Below are 19,021 nucleotides of genomic sequence, written 5' to 3'. Positions count from 1 at the left end.
AGTGTGATTCGTATGGTTTGGTGGTTTAGTGATGTATAGTTCAAACAGCAAAATACTGTGGACTAAAATAATTACAAAACAAATCAATTGTTTACTCACATCTCTTAAAACTTTTTAGAACTCAGAACACCACAGTCATCAGGAGCATAGGCTTCTCAGCAAAACTGCCAAGGTTTGCATGGCAGCTGTTGGGAGACCCTGGACACTCATTCCATGATGATTCCCATCTGTAAAATGGGACAAGGGTTGTACATAACTTGAAGGGCTGCAGTGAGGATTAAATTATTTACTGTATGTCAAGCCACTGGCACATCATGAGTGGTATACAAATCATTGACCCTATGAATATATCCAGTTTACAACTCCTGCAATGATCAGGCTTTTATTTTTCTTACTTCTTCTAAGTTCCTCTCAGTGTATACCTCTGCAACCATCTCCATTTCTCTCCTTGCACCCATCAACTATTCAGCTTTCAAGGATCCCTTCCTACCTCCTCAACACCCAGATCTTCCATATAGAAATAAGGTGAACGTTCCTCCCTGCAGCCATGTGGCCTTCTGTAGCCTCTTTCTAGCAGCAACACATAAAGTCCTCATGGTCTCCCTATGAGTGGAGAGAAGTGTTATCTTTCATTCCTCTCATCCTGTGAAGCATTCAGTCTGGGAGATAAGGCATGGGAGAGCAATGGAGCAGCCTTGGTAGAGGCAATATAGAAATGTAGGTGGGAAAGGGAAGCTTTATTTTTGCAGAGTGAGACATAAGTGCTGCTAATCACTGACCAGAACATGGATGTGGAGACAACCATGAGGGACACCCAGGGAGAGCACTGGAGATCACTGACAACCCTCGTCAGGATGAACTCAGGAGCTCAGACCATGGGCAGGAGGTTAGGAGGGGGTACATCAGACTGAGGTTAATCCTGGGCACTTAGGGTCTCTGATTCCTCTAAAACTGCTTATCTCAATGCACTGCCCAGGTCAGCAGCAGTACCCAAAGCTCTGGCAACAGCTGCAGCTGCCAGTGGGTAAACTCACAGCAGTCATGTCTCTAAAGCCTGTGCCAGTGGAAGAGACAGCACCTGTGGTGGCCCAGGCAGCAGCTGCCCCCTAAGAGTTAAAGCAACCCCTGGAGCTGGAGCCATAGCAGGAGAAGACTGAAGGTAGACTAGACATGGGGTTCAGACTGGGTGGGGAACTCTGGGAGCCTTTGGAGGCTATCCCTGCTGCTCGTTTTGCTGACACGAAATCTCAGAAAGCATCAATGACTCTAGAGAGAATGCGATAATGCAAATGAATCTTTGTAATGTCTCTTCTCTGATGGGTGTACTTCTGCACTAAGAAATATAGGGAGGAGGGCCAGGCGCCGTGGCTCACGCCTGTAATCCCAGCACTTTGAGAGGCCGAGGCAGGCGGATCACCAGGTCAGGAGATCGAGTCCATCCTGGCTAATATGGTGAAACCCCATCTCTACTAAAAATACAAAAAAATTAGCCGGGCATGGTGGCGGGCACCTGTAGTCCCAGCTACTCAGGAGGCTGAGGCAGGAGAATGGTGTGAACCTGGGAGGCAGAGCTGGCAGTGAGCCGAGATCACGCCACTGCACTCCAGCCTGAGTGACACAGCAAGACTCTGTCTCAAAAAAAAAAAGAAAAGAAAAAAAAAGAAAGAAAAGAAATATAGAGAGGAAATGAAAATCAATTTGGAGTTAGTTTATCCTGGAAAGATGTTCTTTTCTCTTTGGTCACCTGCTACAAAATGATACTGGATCTTTTCTAATTGAGCACCTGAGGTATCCTATCTCCATGTAATCACAGAGGAGAATAAACCTGTTTGGGTAAAGCTTCCTTGATGATGTCTGGTGAGATCGATGCATCTCTCAGAACATATATAGGAAGAAGATGAGGGTGTGCTGAAGACCCATGACCTTCACGGTCACAGGACACCTGATACATCCCGGGAGGGTGCCCATTAACCCCACACCCTTCCTGCTGCCTCCATCCCTTACCCTCTGCTTCCTTCTCCCCTGATGGAAGAAACCTGGGCTTGTCTTCCTAGGTCTTCCAGCTCAGGTCCTGTCTCTAGCTAGACATCCATCTGATTTCATGGCAGCAAGAGAAAGCTTATTCGAAAGAAGTCCATGACCTAGGAAGCCCAAGACAGAGCTGCTAGATTGTGAGGGGCAGCATGAATGGGTTGCTCGGGGAGGTGACAGCACCAAACACTCCAGCCCAGGTCCAGGCCTTCACCATCTTCCCAGGAACAGGATGGCATGTTTGACACATGAAGCCCTGGTCCTCACTTGTACACCTTCCACCCAGGCCTACATGTGTGCTTAAAATATGTCATGCTCCATGCATTGTGGTGGAAGGTAGAGTTCAATATGACCCATCACCTGACCTATAGAAATTAACTGTCTAACTGCACAGGCAGTCAAGTAAATAGGGAGACTGCTTCCATGTAATAAGTACTGCAATGTAAATGACTACCCACAAAGTCCATGGTTCTTTGCCCATCTACTTTTTTCTGTAATGTTCCCTTAGGAAAATCAAGCACCAGATGTGATCAGCACTTGCTGCTGGGGTGGTGACTGAGGTAAGGATGCTGGACATTCAGAACGGGCTGTGTGTAAAACAGATGGAAGTGTAAAGTCAGCGGATATGAGGACTCTTGAAAGAGCCTCACTGGTACCTAGGAGGTAACATAGGCCCCTGGGCAGGAGAAGAGGGGAGCCAAATGAGTACCCGATTGAGGGGCAAATATGGAGAAGGAAAGTACAACAATTGGAGTGCCAAGAGTCACAGTAAGCACATTACAAAAGGCATGACCTTCCATCAAAATCCAGGGAATGTGTGCTCTTTATTTGAAGACCATGAAAACATGGAGGGAGGAGTCGTTCATCTGCTTGGACTCGAAATGAAGTTCTACAAGCATGCATGATAATGGACGGGCTTGATGAAGATGACTTTCGTATGTGTTGCTGCTTTTGAGGTTGACGGTAGTGCTGGGTGCATCTCATGAAATGGAGCTGACCTGATCATGTCTATATTTTTGGTACGGAGAATTGATGCAAACTGAATGCTATTTTCCCTGTGAATTTCATTTTAATTTTAGATAAATTTCTCATTCAATTAATCTCTAATATTAAAATAAGTACCTTTTTCTAGATATTTTTCCAGATAAATCAGTCAGGCTGTAATCAAACTTTATACATATTTAAATTAAATTATAATTGTCAACGAAAATTAAATTGTGTTCACTATTGGTGTTATAATTTTTGTCTTCTCATTCTGCCTGACAGTCCACCCTAGCAAACTGAAATAGTGATGCCTGTGGGAGCATAAAGGCACTGGGCCGTAGGAAAGAGGGTGGCTCTGAATGTGTACTGGGCAGAGGGTAGGTTTAGGTATTGATATTCTCAGCAGCATTTTCCTGCCTCCAGCACATGACCCCTGTCTCTGTCTTGAAAGTATTTTCAGGAATTATCCCTTGAACTACTCTTGGGTGGCCAATTTACTCATAATGTTAAGGGTCACTTCAGTGGCCTCTGTCCTGCAAAGGGACATTTAAAAGAGATACACCAAGCACTTTCTCATGGTAACCAGATTGTGGGGCTGAATATAGCTGAGTGGCCACTTTTGCTTCTTAGGAGCAAAATCTGTAGTCATTGGGATACAACAACAGAGGAGTAAGTTCTGAAGTTTCAGAACACCCCAGAACTGTAGTGGGGGGCCCTTTCTGTTCCTATGGAATGCAGCAGATGTCCGCACATGGGTTTCTCCAGAGCCCCAATCCTGATGCCTGGCTTGGGAGGCTCCATACTCATCCTGGTGATGGTGCCCATCAACCTTTCCTCCCCTCCATGAAGGGCTCCCAATTCCTGGCGCCTCTGTTTGTCATCAGAGCAAAAACTACACAGGTCTGAGGCTGAGCAGGTGTCCTGTGATGACAGAGGGTTGGCTGGGAGAACACAGCCCAGTTACTTGTCCAGAGCATGAGGTCAGCTCTCTGGGGTCACCTCTACCAGGGGTAACACACTTAAATCTCTGGCTTTCTAAGGTCCTAGGAGTTCAGGTGACAGGACATCCTGGCCTGGATGGATAAATCCTGGATAGTTTCCTAACAAGTGAGACACCGTGGTAATGAGAACAAGAAGCTTTATTTTTTTGGCAGAGTTAGGCACAGGGAACTGCCAATCATTGGCAGGGGCAGGGATGAGGGAACTGTGAGATCCTGCACACCAGACAGGAAGCACCTTCTGGGGACAGCTTGGATACTCAACAGGAACACCCCCAGCTCAGCTTGTGAAAGCCAGAACAAGGTATCTGGAAAAGCATCCATCAGGATGGGGCTTTTCCTGGGCCCTTGGGATCCTTCTTTCCTCCAAAGATCACTTGTCTCATCATCAGAATCCAGGTCAGCAGCAGCCCCCAGAGCCATGGCCATAGCAGGAGCCCCCGCCTTCCTGACCACTGCCCCTGTCACAGGAGTTGGATCTCTGGTGCCGGCATTGATGGGACCTGCAGTGCCTGTGGTGGCTCAGGCAGCAGCCACTTTCAGAACTGGGGCCACAGCCCCCAGAGCTTAGAGCACAGTCAGAAGAGGGTGGAGGCAGACACTGGGCTGGGCTCTTTGGGGGACACTTGGGTGAGGGACACTTGGGAGGGGGCTGGCACTGCTGCTGGTTCTGCTGGCAGGACATCTTTGCAGGAATTTTACCTTGAGCAAAATAATAGAAACATTTGAGCACAGAACCCTCAGACCATCTCCTTATTTTTGGGTTTGTCATACACTGACCCACTTGATGAAGCCACTTTCTAAGCCAAGATCTGTGGGAGAGAAATGGGAATGTAGTAGAGGGAACCCTACACATGCATTTGGATAAATCGTCCTCAAGAATGTAAAATGGATCTATGCGCATTCCTGACAACATGCTCCAAACAAGAATGTGAAGGAATCCTAAGGTCTTGTGGCTTTTGCAGCTCATGGGTCCCTGACATGTGCCTTAGAGCCTCCTTATTCTCCATCACCTCTCCCACTGCTGCCCACTGTGGGCCTCTTTCTGATGGTTCCATTTCAGTTCTGGGCCTCTCTTTCCCAAACACTCCCAGCAGAGGATCTGTCCCCTGCTGGCCACTCACCAGATGCAGAGGAGGTAGGAGAAGAAGGTTGCTCTTAAGGATGCTGTGGATAAGAAGCCCAGGGTAGGAGCCCTTTTATCCTGTGCAGTGTACATGATGATGTACAACCTGAGTATGCTGTTGCTTTCACAACCAGGGAGGTGACAGCACCAGACACTTCCCAGTTGCCTGCTTCCTCAGCATGTGCCTAAAGGTGTAATAAGATGACCCCCTGTGTCTTCTTGGGCACATGCCTAAAGATTTAATAAGATGGAACCAGGATGTCCTCGTGACTGCACAAGTACTTCCCACTCTGGTCCACCCTGAACCTCCTGCCCACCTCTGCTTGTTCATTCACAGGCTCTGTTCATTTTACTTCTTTCAACAGTAGTAGTATGGAGATGTATCGGACATATTTCTTCCATTGAGCACCTTACAGCCTAAATGGTCTGTTACTCAGAAAAGTAAATATATTTGGTCTGATGAAATAAGCACTATCACAGAAGTGTTTAAAAAGACTTCAAGCCTAAGACCACAGCTTTTGTAAGTCAGTCCTCTATTGCACTGATGGTCCCAAAGGGTGATGGTGTTCAGGTGTTCTCTGGGAATGACAATTTGTAATAAGAACACTCAAAGTCTACTCTTTTAGAAATTTTCAAGAATACAATACATTGTTATAGTCATCATGCCGTACAATAAATCTCCTGAACTTATTACTCCTGTCTTATTGAAATTTTGTATCCTTTGATCAACATCTCCCCAGTTCTTCCCCAATCCCCAACTCAACCCCTGATAATGATCATTTCTACTTCTACGCACTTGACTTTTTAGGATTCCACATGTAAATCATATCATGGAATATTTGTCTTTCTATATCTGACTTATTTTACTTAGCATAATATCTTTCAGGTTTATCCATGTTGTCACAAATTAGAAACTTCCTTTTTACATAAGGCTGAACTGTTTTCCATTACACTTATATAACATGTTTTTTTTTATCCACTTACCCTCTAAAGGACACTTAGGTTGATTCTATATCTTGGCTGTAGTAAACAATGCTGCAATAAATATGGGAGTGCAGATATCTCTTCAAAATACTGATTTCATTTCCTTTGATATATACCTAGTAGTGGGATTGTTGAATCACACAGTAGTTTCATTTTTAATTTTTTAAGGAAACTTCATATTGTTTTCCACAATGGCCATACTACTTTACATTTCCACTAATACTGTAAAAAGTTTCCCTTTTCTCCAAATCTTTGCCAATACTTATTATTTCTTATCTTTTGATAATAGCCATTCTAGCAGATGTGAGGTGATATTGTGTTTTTAACTTGAATTCTCTGATTATTAGCGATGTTGAGCACTTTTTTATATCTATTGTAGGCCATTTGTATGGCTTCTTTTGGGAAACACCCTGTGCCCACTTTTTTATTGGTTTATATGTTTTCTTGCTATTGAGTTGTTTGAATTTCTAAAATATTTTGAATATTAACTCCTTATCATATGTGTAGTTCACAGATATTTTATCACATACTGTAGGTTGTCTCTTCACTCCATTGATTGTTTCCTTTATTTCGCTGAAGCTTTTTACTTTGATACAACCACATTTGTCTATTTTTTATTTTGCTGCCTGTGCTTTTGGGGTCAAAATTCAAAAAATAATATTTGCCCAGGTCTAATGTCAAGAAGTTTTCCCCCTGTGTTACTCCAGTAGTTTTAAAATTTCAGGTCTTATGTTTAAGACTTTAATACAAAGCAACATACAGAAATCAGTAGCACTTATACATACCATAACAAACTATCCAAAAAAAGAAGTTAAAAATCCCATTTATAATATCATCCAAAAAATACTTAGGAATAAATTTAACCAAAGAGGTGAAAGATCTGTGCACTAAAAACTATAAAACATTGAGGAAAGAAAATGAAGACACAAATAGAAAGATATTCCATGTTCACAGATTGGAAAAGTGAATGTTGCTAAAATGTTCATACTAGGGGAAATGTTAGAAATATAATAGAATAGGAATTTTCTGACTCCAGTAGTCCCACCACAGAAATCCAACTAGCAACCAACAGCAGACAAGAATACCCTTGTGAATATCTCAGAACTTGAAATGAGGCACAGACATCCCCTTGGAACACAGTACTGAGAAAAACCACACACATAGGGCAAGAGGAGGTTTTACTTTGACCACACTGTCCCTCCCTCAAGCCAGCACAACATCACACATAAGAGGATTCCCAGAACCCATGGCTTTTACAGAGGGAAGAGAGAGTTGAGAATGAACATTCAGCTTTCCCACCATTCTGGGATCCTTTGCAGAAGAAACTCTCTTGTCTTATCCCACAGGAAACATTAGCAATGTTTATTTAGAAACTAAGAACAGGGTGAGACTCACAGTGACCAGTTCAGGGGTCTTGACAGTTGCTCTGCATTCTGGCCAGCAGAGGCACACCACCAGAGAGGCTTGCAATGCTCAACAAGAAGCACAGTTGGTTAGTCTCCCAGGCTTGAATCTCTGCTCAGCTTCCACACTCAGCCCCAGTGCTCCCCTTGAAACTTCCCTAGGCCAGGAGATAAGGGTAGGATGGCAATTGCCTGCAAAGAGAACATCTGGCCCCACCCATTCCCAGCTGCCAAGCTTTCACCCAGTCAAGCCCTGCCCATTGTGCTCCTTAATGCTTCCTAAGGCCAGAAAACAGGGGCATGGTGGCAATTAACTGTAGAAGGAGCATCTGTTCCACCCAGGCCCAGCATCCAAGTGGCTAATATACCAAGCCATGGTGCTCTGCTTTAGGTCATTCCAGGATTAGAGGTGAACCCATGCCCATGTGTATCTGTGGAGCACAGCCTCTGGTCCTGTCACCCTGCATGGTTAGGTAGCAATCTCAGAGTCCTCGTCCATCCTTGACACCTAAAACATGGCCTTGCCCAACTACAGATTCAAAACTATAGTACTGGCCATTCAAGGAAGACAACCAACAATAGTGTTCAATTAGAAGCAATTTCAGCCAGCAGCTCTGTCTTATTATAGAGCCCAGCCAGTGCTCTCACCAGACCATGGAAAATAGCCAGAAATTCTACTCAACCAGCACAGTTAATAGTTCAGCCCAGCTAGACAGCATGACAGCAAGGTCTTTGAGTTCAAGGTCACCACCAACTTGCTTAATCAGAATTCCAGGTTTGATCAAATAGTGAAGGTATACCGTGACCAAATAACACAAACAAAGGTGGAATAGTTGGCCATTTCCTCAAATGGCTGGGCACCAATGCAAGGACACAAGGATTATGAAAAATCTGAAAAAATACATCACCATCATAATGAAATTAATAAATCTCCAATAAGGGATCCTGAAAAAGTGAAGATTTATAAAATGACTGATGAAGAATTCAGAATAATTATCTTAAACATGGTGAAACCCCGTCTCTACTAAAATACAAAAAATTAAACGGGCATGGCAGCATGCACCTGTAGTCCCAGCTACTTGGGAGGTTGAGGCAGGAAAATTGCTTGAGCCCGGGAGGCAGAGGTTGCAGTGAGCCGAGATTGTGCCACTGCACTCCAGCCTGGGTGACAGAGCAAGACTCCATCTCCAAAAAAAAAAAAAAAAAAAACTTGTTCACCTAGTTTTGTAAAATGTATCCCTTAATAATTTATTGTATGTACAGTTATTTTTAATAGTTGTGTCTTTTTAATCATCACAGGAGAGATATAATTTTTTGTACTTCACCTTTACAGCTTTAGAATATTCTGAATATGATACATAGTCATATTACTTATAGGGGACTACAAGTAAATACAGATAAAAAACCAAATTAAATGTGGAAAACAATTTATAAAAAAAAATGAGAAGATTGCCAAATAAATAGAAACAATAAACATAGAAATCCTAGATTTAAGGTGTGTAATAACAGAACTATAAAATTCAATAGAAAGCCTCAACAGCAGACTTGATCAAGTGGAAGGAAGAATAACTTGAAGATAGGATATTTGAAATTATCCAGTTGGAGGAGTAAAAAGAAAAAAGAATAGAAAAAACCTACAGAAATTATGGGACACTATTAAGACAATTAAACTCCACATAATAGGAGTTTCTGAAAAAGAAGAGAGAGACAAAGGCCCAGAAAGCACATTTAAGGTAATAATGACTAAAAATTTTCCAAATCTGGAGAAAGATGACAGCATTCAGGTACAGGAAGCTCATAAGTCTCCAAGTAAATTCAACACAAAGATTAATTCTAGAATAAAATTATCAAAAAATTCTAGAATAAAATTATCGAAAATGAAAGACAAAAAAAGCACCAAGAGATAAGAAACATCACATTCAAAGCAGTCCCAATACAGCTATTAACAACTTTCCTGTCAGAAATTCTATGGGCCATGAGAAAGTAGAATGATATATCCAAAATTCTGAAGAAAAAAGTGCTAACCAAGGATACATTACCTGGAAAGTCTGTTCTTCAGAAATTAGGCAGAAATAAAAACTTTCTCAGACAAACAAAAGCTAAGGGAATTCTTCATCACTAGGCCTGCTCCATAGGAATTGCTAAAGGGAGTTCTTCAAGCTAAAATGAAAGACTGCTAATTAATAACATAAAACACAAAAGTAAATCACTCAATGGTATAAGTAATATGACTATGTAATCATATTCATAATATTCAAAAACTCTAAGCATGAAGCATAAAACAATTTTATCTGTCCTATGAGGATTAAAAAGACAAAACTATTAAAAATAACTGTAGCTACAATAAATAATTAAGAGATACAAATTACAAAACTAGGTAAATATCAAAAGTATACAAAGGGAAGGAGGGAATTAATGTGCAGTTCTGTTTGTGATTAAAGTTATTATTAGCTTAAAATAGCCTGTTTCAAATTTAGGATGTTTTGTATAAGCCCCACGGTAGCCATAAAGCAAAATCCTGTAGAACAAAATATAAAAAGAAAAATCAAAGAAGACCACCACAGAAAACAATTAGCCACAAAGGAAGAGAGCAAGAAATTAAGAAAGAAACAAGAGATCAACAAAACAACCAGAAAACAATTAAGAAAATAACAGTAGTAAGTTTATAACTATCAAAAATTACGTTGAATGTAACAGGATTAAGTTATCTAATCAAAAGACAGAGCGGCTCAATAGTTTTTTTAAAGATCAAACCATATGCTGCCTATAAGAGACTCACTTTCCTACTAAGGACATACATAGACTGAACATGAAAGGATGGGAAAGGATACGTCATAAAAATGGAAACAAAGAAAGCATGGTAGCTATACTTATAGCATATAAAATATACTTTAAGTCAAAAACTATAAAAAAGACAGAGTAGGTCATTTTACAACAATAGAAAGTGCCAAGCCATCAAAACAATATAATTGTAAATATATATGCACACAACATAAGAGCACACATATGCCAAAGCAATTATTAAATTATCTGAAGGGAGTGATAGACTGCAATACCATAACAACAGGAAATCTCAATACTCTACTTTCAACAATAGACAGCTCACCTAAGCAGAAAGTCAATAAGGGAACACTAGACTTGAATTACACCTCAGACCAAAGAGAACTAACAGACATATACAAAACATTCCACCAAACAGCAACAGAATATACTTTCTTCTCAGGAGCACATAGAATATTCTCTAAAATAGACTCTATGTTAGGCCACAAAACAATTCTCAACATATCTCGGAAGATTAAAACTATACCAAGTGGCCAGGCGCAGTGGCTCACCCCTGTAATCCCAGCACTTTGGGAGGCCGAGGCGGGTGGATCACGAGGTCAGGAGATCCAGACCACGCTGAAACTCCGTCTCTACTAAAAATACAAAAAATTAGCCGGGCGCGGTGGCGGGCGCCTGTAGTCCCAACTACTCCGGAGGCTGAGGCAGGAGAATGGCGTGAACCCGGGAGGCGGAGCTTGCAGTGAGCCGAGATCGCGCCACTGCACTCCAGCCTGGGCGACAGAGCGACATTAAGTCAAAAAAAAAAAAAAAAAAACTATACCAACCAACAAATGACATCAAACTAGAAATCTGTAACAGGAGAAATCTTATAAAATGTTAAAATATGTGAAAATCAAGCAAGATGCTCTTAAAAACCAGTGGGTCACAGAAGAAATAAAAGAAAATCAAATATGCCTTGAGATAAACAAAAATGAAAACACAACAAAACAAATTTTGTGGGATGCAGCAAAAGCAGTGCTAAGAGGGAAAATAATAACAATAGATGTCTATATCAAAAAGACAAAAGATCTGAAATAAACAATGTAATGTTACACCTCAAAGAACTAGAAAAAGAAGAACGAACTAAGCCCAAATTTAAGAGAAGGAAAGGAATGACAAAGATCCGAGCAGAAATAAATAAAACAGAGCCTAGGAAAACAGTAGAAAAAAATTAATGAAACAAATAGTTGTGTTTTTTTAAAGATAAACAAAATCAACAAACCTTAGCTAGACTAGGAAAAAAAGAAAGAAGGCTCAAAGAAATAAAAATCGGAAATGAAAGTGGACACATTATAACTGATGCCACAGAAATACAAATGATTATAACAATTGTATGCCAGATAATTGGATATCTAGAAGAAATTTATAAATTCCTAAACACATACAACCTAACAAAACTGACTCATGAATAGACAACCTTAACAGACCAATAGTGAGTAAAGGGATTAAATCAGCAATAAATAAGGGATTAAATCAGTAACAGTCTCCTATCAAAGAAACGCCCAGGACTGGGTGGCTTTAAAAATAAATTCTACCAAACTCGTAAAGAAGATTGTATACCAATCCTTCTGAAACTCTTCCAAAATATTGAAGAAGAAGGAAATATTTTCAAACTCATTTTACAAGCCCAACATTACTCTGATACCAAATCCAGACAAGGACACTCCAAGAAAAGAAAATTGCAGGCCAATGCCTTTGATAAACCTAAACACAAAAATCCTTACCAAACTACTAGCAAACCAAATGCAACTACATGTTAAAGGAATCATCTGCCCTGATCAAATGGGATTTACCCTGGGCTGCAAGGATGGTTCTAAACATACAAATGAATATATGTGACTCATTCCCCTAATAAAATGAAGAATAAAAACCATGTAATCAACTCATTAGATGCAGAAAAAGCATATGACAAAACTCAATATCCTTTCATGATAAAAACTCTCAATAGAATAGGTATAAAGGAAATGTACCTCAAAACAATAAAAGCCATATCTGACAAACCTATAGCAAACATCGTACTTAATCATGAAAAGTTGAAAGCTTTTTCTCTAATATTAGGAATAAAAGAAGGAGGCCCACTCTCACAACTTCTTTACAATGTAGTTCTGGAAGTCCTAACTACAGCAATCAGGCAAGAGAAAGAAATACAAGGAATCCTAAGGCAAAAGGAATTAATGAAAGTGTTTCTATTTGCTGACAATATAATCTCATATAAAGAAAATTCTACAGAGTCCACCAAAAACTTTTTAGAACTGATAAATTCAGTAAAGTTTCAGGACACAAAATCAACATATGAAAATAAGTAGCGTTGTACACTCTAATAATGAGTTATTCAAACAGAAAACTAAGGAAACAATCCCACTTACATCAGGAACAAAAGAAAATAAAATACTTAGGTGTAAACTTAACTAAGGAGGTGAAAAACATGTATATTAAAAACTATTAAACACTGATCAAATCAATTGAAGAAAACACATATAAAAAAATACCTATGTTCATGGTTTGAAAAAATTAACATTGTTAAAATGTTCATATTATTTGAAGTGATCTGTAGATGCAATACAATTTCCATCAAAATTCCATTGTCATTTTCGCAGAAATAGAAAAAAATAACCTTTTTTTTTTTTTTTTTTGAGACGGAGTCTCGCTCTGTCGCCCAGGCTGGAGTGCAGTGGCGCGATCTCGGCTCACTGCAAGCTCCGCCTCCAGGGTTCACAACATTCTCCTGCCTCAGCCTCCCGAGTAGATGGGACTACAGGCACCCGCCACTACGCCTGGCTAATTTTTTTGTATTTTTAGTAGAGACGGGGTTTCACTGTGTTAGCCAGGATGGTCTCGATCTCCTGACCTTGTGATCCGCCCATCTCGGCCTCCCAAAGTGCTGAGATTACAGGTGTGAGCCACCGCACCCGGCCAAAAATGATCTTTAAATTCACGTGAAAGCACAAAAGACCCCAAACAGTCAAGGCAATCCTGAACAAAAATAACAAAGCTGGGGATATCACCTGACCTATTTTTGAAATCTACTACAAAGCTACAGTAGTAAAAACGGCACAGTGCTTGCATAAAAACAGACACATAGACAAATGGAACAAATGAGTAGAAAGCCAGGGAATAAACCTAAGGGTTTACAGTTGATTGACTTTTGACAAAAGTACCAAGAACACACAATGGGTAAAGGACAGTCTCTTCAATAAGTAATGCTGGGAAAACTGGTTATCATGCATAAAAGTGAAATTAGACCCTTATTTTGCAGCATACACAAAAATAAACTCAAAATGGATTAAAGACATAAACATAATACCTGAAACTTTAAGACTATTAGAAGAAAACATAGGGAGAAAGCTCCATGACATTGCTCAGGGCAATAATTTTTTGAATATGACCCTGAAAGCTCAGGCAACAAAAGCAAAAATAGAAAAATTGGATTGCTTTTGTTAGTTAAACTAACAACCTCTGCACAGCCAAAGAACCAATTAACAAAGTGAACAGACAACCCACAGAGTGGAAAAAAAAATTTTCAAACCATGTATCTGATAAAGGGTTAATATCCAAAATATATAATGAACTCAACTCAGTAGCAAGAAAAAAAAAAATTTAAACATGGAGACAGAACTTTAACAGACACTTCTCAAACGAAGACCTAGGGATGACCAACGGGTTTAGGAAAAAAAAAAAACAAAAAAACTCAGCATCACTAATTATCAGGAAAATGCAAATTAAAACCACAGTGAGATAACAGCTTACACCTGTTAGAATGGCTTATATATTTAAAAAAAAAAGAAAAGAAAAGTGTTGGTGAGAATGCATAGAAAAGGGAACACTTGTACACTGTTGGTGGGACTGTAAATTATAATAAACATTATACAAAATGATATGGATGTTCCTGAAAAAATTAAAAATAGAACTAAAATATGATTCAGCAATCTTACTTCTGAAAATATATCCAAGGCATTGAAATCGTTGTATCAAAGGGATATCTACATTCCCATATTTATTACAGCATTAATTACAGTATCTGAGATATGGAATAAACCTGTGTCTATCAAAGGAGAAAGAAAATGTAGTATATGTACACAATAGACTACTACTCAGCCTTATAAAATAAGGAAATCCCGTCATTTGTGACGACATGGATGAACCTAAAGGACATTACACTAAGTGAAATAAGCCAGATATGGAAAGACAATGCATGATCTCACTTATATATGGAATCTAAAAATAGTTGAATTCATAGAAGCAGAGGGTATAATGGTGGTTAACAGAGGCTAGAGGGAGAGGGCAGCAAGGGACTTGGGGAGTTGTTAATCAAAAACTTAAAATTTTTAGCTAGACAGCAGGAATATGTTTTGAGATCTATCGCACAGGAGAGTGAATATAGTCAATAATTATGTATGGCTTAGTTCAAAATAGAGCAAATTTCAAATACATCACTACACAAAATGTCAAAACATCACATTGTGCTCAATAAATGTAATACAATTCTAGTTTGTCAATTAAAAATAATATACATTAAAATAAATAAATGAATAAATTTTCCATATTCCCCAAAGCAATCTACAGATTTACTGCAATGTCTATCAAAATTCCAATGACATTTTGACAGAATTTTTTGATGTTATTTTTACAGTTTCAACTTTTATTTTAGATTCAGGTGTACACAAGCAGATTGCTTACATTAGTATGTTACACGATGTTAAGGTTTGGGTACAAATGATCCTGTCATTCAGGTACTGAGCATAGTACCAAATAGCAGTTTTCCACTCCTTACATCCTTTCCTCTCCCCCCTTCTAGTTGTCTAGTGTCTATTGTTGCCATCATTATGTTTATGTGTATCCAGTATTTAGCTCCCACTTATAAGTGAGAACATGAAGTATTTGGTTTTCTGTTCCTGCATTAATTTTCTTAGGATAATGGCATCCAGTTGGATCTACACTGCTGCAAAAGACGTGATTTCATTCTTTTCTATGGTTGTTTAATATTCCATGGTGTATATGTACCACGTTATAATTTTCCAATCCACTGCTGATGGGCATCTAGGCTGATTCCATGTCTTTGCTATTGTGAATTGTGCTGTGATGAATTTAAGAGTGTATGGGTTATTATTATTACTATTATTATTGGTAGAACAGTTTATTTTCCTCTGGATATATACCCAGTAATGAGATTGCCAGGTCAAATAGCATTTCTGTTTTCAGTTCTTCGAGAAATCTCCACACTGCTTTCCACAGTGGCTGAACTAATTTACATTCCCACCAGCAGTGTACAAGCATTTCCTCTTCTGCACAACCTTGCCAGTATCTGTTATTTTTTGACTTTTTAATAATAGCCATTCTAACTGGTGTGAAATGGTATCTCATGTGGTTTTGATTTGCATTTCTCTGATGATTAGTGATATTGAGTGTTTTTCAAATGTTTTTTGGCCGCTTATATGTCTTCTTTTGAGAAGTGTCTGTTCATGTCCTTTGCCCACTTTTTAATGGGGTTATCTGTGGGTTTTTTTTGCCTGTCAAATTGTTTAAATTCCTTACAGATTCTGGATATTAGAACTGTGTTGTATGCATAGTTTGTGAATATTTTCTCCTATTCTGTAGGTTGTCTGTTTACTCTGTGATGGTTTCTTTTGCTGTGCAGAAGCTCTTTAGTTTAATTAGGTCTCACTTGACTTTTCTTGTTGTTGCAATTGCCTTTGAGGACTTAATCATAAATCCTTTGCCAAGGCTGATGTTCAGAATTGTATTTCTTTGGTTTTCTTCCAGAATTTTTATACTTTGAGGTCTTACATTTACATTTTTAATTCACCTTGAGTTAATTTTTGTATATGATGAATGGTGGGGGTCCAGATTCATTCTTCCGCATATGCATAGCCAGTTATCTCAACATAATTTATTGAATAGGGAATCCTTTCCCTATTATTTTTTTTTGTTGACTTTGTCAAAAATCAGCTGGCTATAGAGATATTGCTTTATTTCTAGGTAATCTGTCTGTTCCTTTGGTCTATATGTCTGTTTTTGTACCAGTACCATGCTGTTTTAGTTAGTGGCCTTACAGTATAGTTTAAGTTGGGTAATATGATGCTTCCAAATTTGTTCTTTTTGCTTAGAATTGCCTTGGCTATTTTGGCTTATTTTTGGTTCCATATTGAATTTAGAGTAGCTTTTATTAAAATTCTGTGAAAAATTATATTGGTAGTTTGATAGGAATAGTGTTGAATCTGTAGATTGTTTCAGGCGATATGGTCGTTATAACGACATTGATTCTTCCAATCCAAGAGCATGGAATGTTTTCCCATTTCTTTGTGTCACTTATGATTTCTTTCAGTAGTGATTTTTAGTCTTCCTTATGGAGATCTTTCACCATCTTGGTTAATATGCCTAGGTATTTTTCGGGTCTATTGTAAATGGATTGCATTCTTTATTTGGCTCTTAGTTTGAACATAATTGGTGAGTAGAAGTGCTACTTATTTTTGTGTGTTGATTTTGTATCCTGAAATTTTACTGAAGTTGCTTATCAGTTCTAGGAGACTTAGGGCAGAGTCTTTAGGGTTTTCTAGGTACAGAATTAGAGAAAAGAGGTAAGTTGACTTACTCTTTTCCTATTTGGATGTCTTTTATTTCTTTCTTTTGCCTGATTGCTCTGACTAGAATTTCCAGTACTAGATTTAATAGGAGTGGTGAGAAGGAACCTACTTGTCTTGTTCATGTTCTTAAGGGGAATGCTTCCAGATTCTACACATTCTGTATGATGTTGATTGTGAGTTCGTCATAGATGGCTCTTATTATTTTGAGGTATGTTCCTTCAATGCCTAGTTTGTGGAGGGTTTTTATGACAGGATGTTAGATTTTATCAAAAGATTTTTCTGCACTATTGAGACAATCATAAGGTTTTTGTTTTTAATTATGTTTATGAGGTGAGTCACTTGTATTGATTTGCATATGTTGAACCAAACCTACATGCCAGGAATAAGGCCTACTTGATTGTGGTTAATTAACTTTTTGGTGTGCTGCTGGATTCAGCTTGCTAGTATTTTGTTGAGGATTTTTGTGTCTGTTCATGTGAAATATTGACCTGTATTTTTGTTTTTCATTGTATCTTTCCCAGATTTTTAGTATCAGAATGATGCTGGACTCATAGAATGAGTTAGGGAGAAGTCCTTCCTCCTCAATTTTTTGGAATAGTTTTAGTAGAATGGGTACCAGCTATTCTTTGTACCTCTGGTAGAATTCAGCTATGAATCCATCTGGTCTAGGGCTTTTTTTGGTTGGCAGGGGTTTTTTTATTACTGATTCCATTTTGGAACTCAGTGTTGGTCTGGTCAGGGTTTCAGTTTTTTCCTGATTTAGTCTTGGGAACTTGTGTGGTTTTGGATCTTAATTTCATTCAGTTTTGCTCTGATTTTAGTTACTTCTTTTCTTCTAACTTTGGTGTTAATTTGTTCTTGTTTCCCTAGCTCCTCTAGGTGTGATGTTAGGTTGTTAACTTTTTGAATGTTTCATCTCTGTTTTCATTTATTTCAAAGAATTTTTTATGTCTGCCTTAATTTTGTTGTTTCCCCCAAATTCATTCAGAAACAAGTTGTTTAATTTCTATGTGATTGTTTGGTTTTGAGATATCTCCTTAGTATTGACTTTTGTTTTTATTCCACTGTGGTCCAAAAGTATAAATTGTATGATTTCAATTTTTTTAAATTTCTTGAGACTCACCTTATGGCTGAGCATGTGGTTAATCTTAGAGTATGTTCCGTGTGCAGGTGAGAAGAATTTATTTTGTGATTAATGGGTGAAGTACTCTGTAGAAGTTTGTTAGCCCAATTCATCAAGTGCCCAATTTAAGTCCAGAATTTGTTGGTTTCCTGCCTCGATGATGTGTCTAACACTGCCAGTGGAGTGTTGAAGTCCTCACTATTATTGTGTGGCTAAGTTCTTTTCATATACCTAGAAGTACTTGTTTTATGAACTGGAGTGCCCCAATGTTGAATGCATATATATTTAGGATAGTCAAATCTTATTGTTTAATTGAGTGCATTATTTTTATGTAATTGCCTTCTTTGTTTTTTTTTTTTAGTTTTTGTTGATTTAAAGTCTATTTTATCTAAGAATATTGACTCCCACTTTGTTTTGTTTTCCACTTGCATGATAGATCCTTTTCCAACCCCTTACTATGAGCCTATAATTGTTGCTACATTTGAGATGGGTCTCTTGAAGACATCAGATGGATAAGTCTTGCTTTTTCATCCTACCTGCCATTCTGTGCCATTTAAATTGGGCATGCAGACCATTTACACTCAAGCCCATATATTGATATGTGAAGTTTTGATTGTGAAGTTGTGAGCTGGCTGCTTTGTAGTTTCTATTGTGTAGCTGCTTCATGGGGTCTGCAAGCTATGTACCTAAGTGTGTTTTTGTGGACCAGGTATTGTTCTTTTGTTTCCATGTTTAGAACTCCCTTAAAGATTTCTTGTAAGGTTAGTCTAGTGGTAACAAATTCCCTTAGTAATCATTGGTCCGGAAAAGATTTTATTTCTGCTTTGCTTATGAAGCTTAGTTTGATAGGGGATTAAATTCTTGGTTGGAATTTCTTTTCTTTAAGGATGCTGAAAATGAGCCCCCAATGTCTTCTGATTTGTATGTTTTCTGCTGAGAAGTCTGCAGTTAGCCTGATGGGCTTCCCT

The 19,021-nt window shown here is 38.8% G+C and overlaps 2 protein-coding genes across 2 annotated transcripts in view; both read right to left on the bottom strand.

Annotated features, from left to right (window-relative positions):
- Nucleotides 1-19,021, bottom strand: part of LOC134734321 (late cornified envelope protein 2D-like) — a 127,026-nt gene that overhangs the window by 59,040 nt on the left and 48,965 nt on the right. The gene's annotated exons all lie outside the window — the stretch shown is intronic.
- LCE3C (late cornified envelope 3C) lies at nt 4,344-5,188 on the bottom strand. The gene is made up of 2 exons (XM_063628054.1): nt 5,138-5,188; nt 4,344-4,715 (listed from the first exon to the last, which is right to left on the bottom strand). Exon 2 carries the CDS (start codon nt 4,696-4,698, stop codon nt 4,414-4,416), a length of 285 nt encoding a protein of 94 aa, XP_063484124.1. The 5' UTR covers nt 4,699-4,715; nt 5,138-5,188; the 3' UTR covers nt 4,344-4,413.

Source organism: Symphalangus syndactylus, chromosome 12, assembly GCF_028878055.3.
Source record: "Symphalangus syndactylus isolate Jambi chromosome 12, NHGRI_mSymSyn1-v2.1_pri, whole genome shotgun sequence".
Lineage (NCBI taxonomy): Eukaryota > Metazoa > Chordata > Mammalia > Primates > Hylobatidae > Symphalangus > Symphalangus syndactylus.
This window is presented reverse-complemented; position numbering and strand designations above follow the sequence as displayed.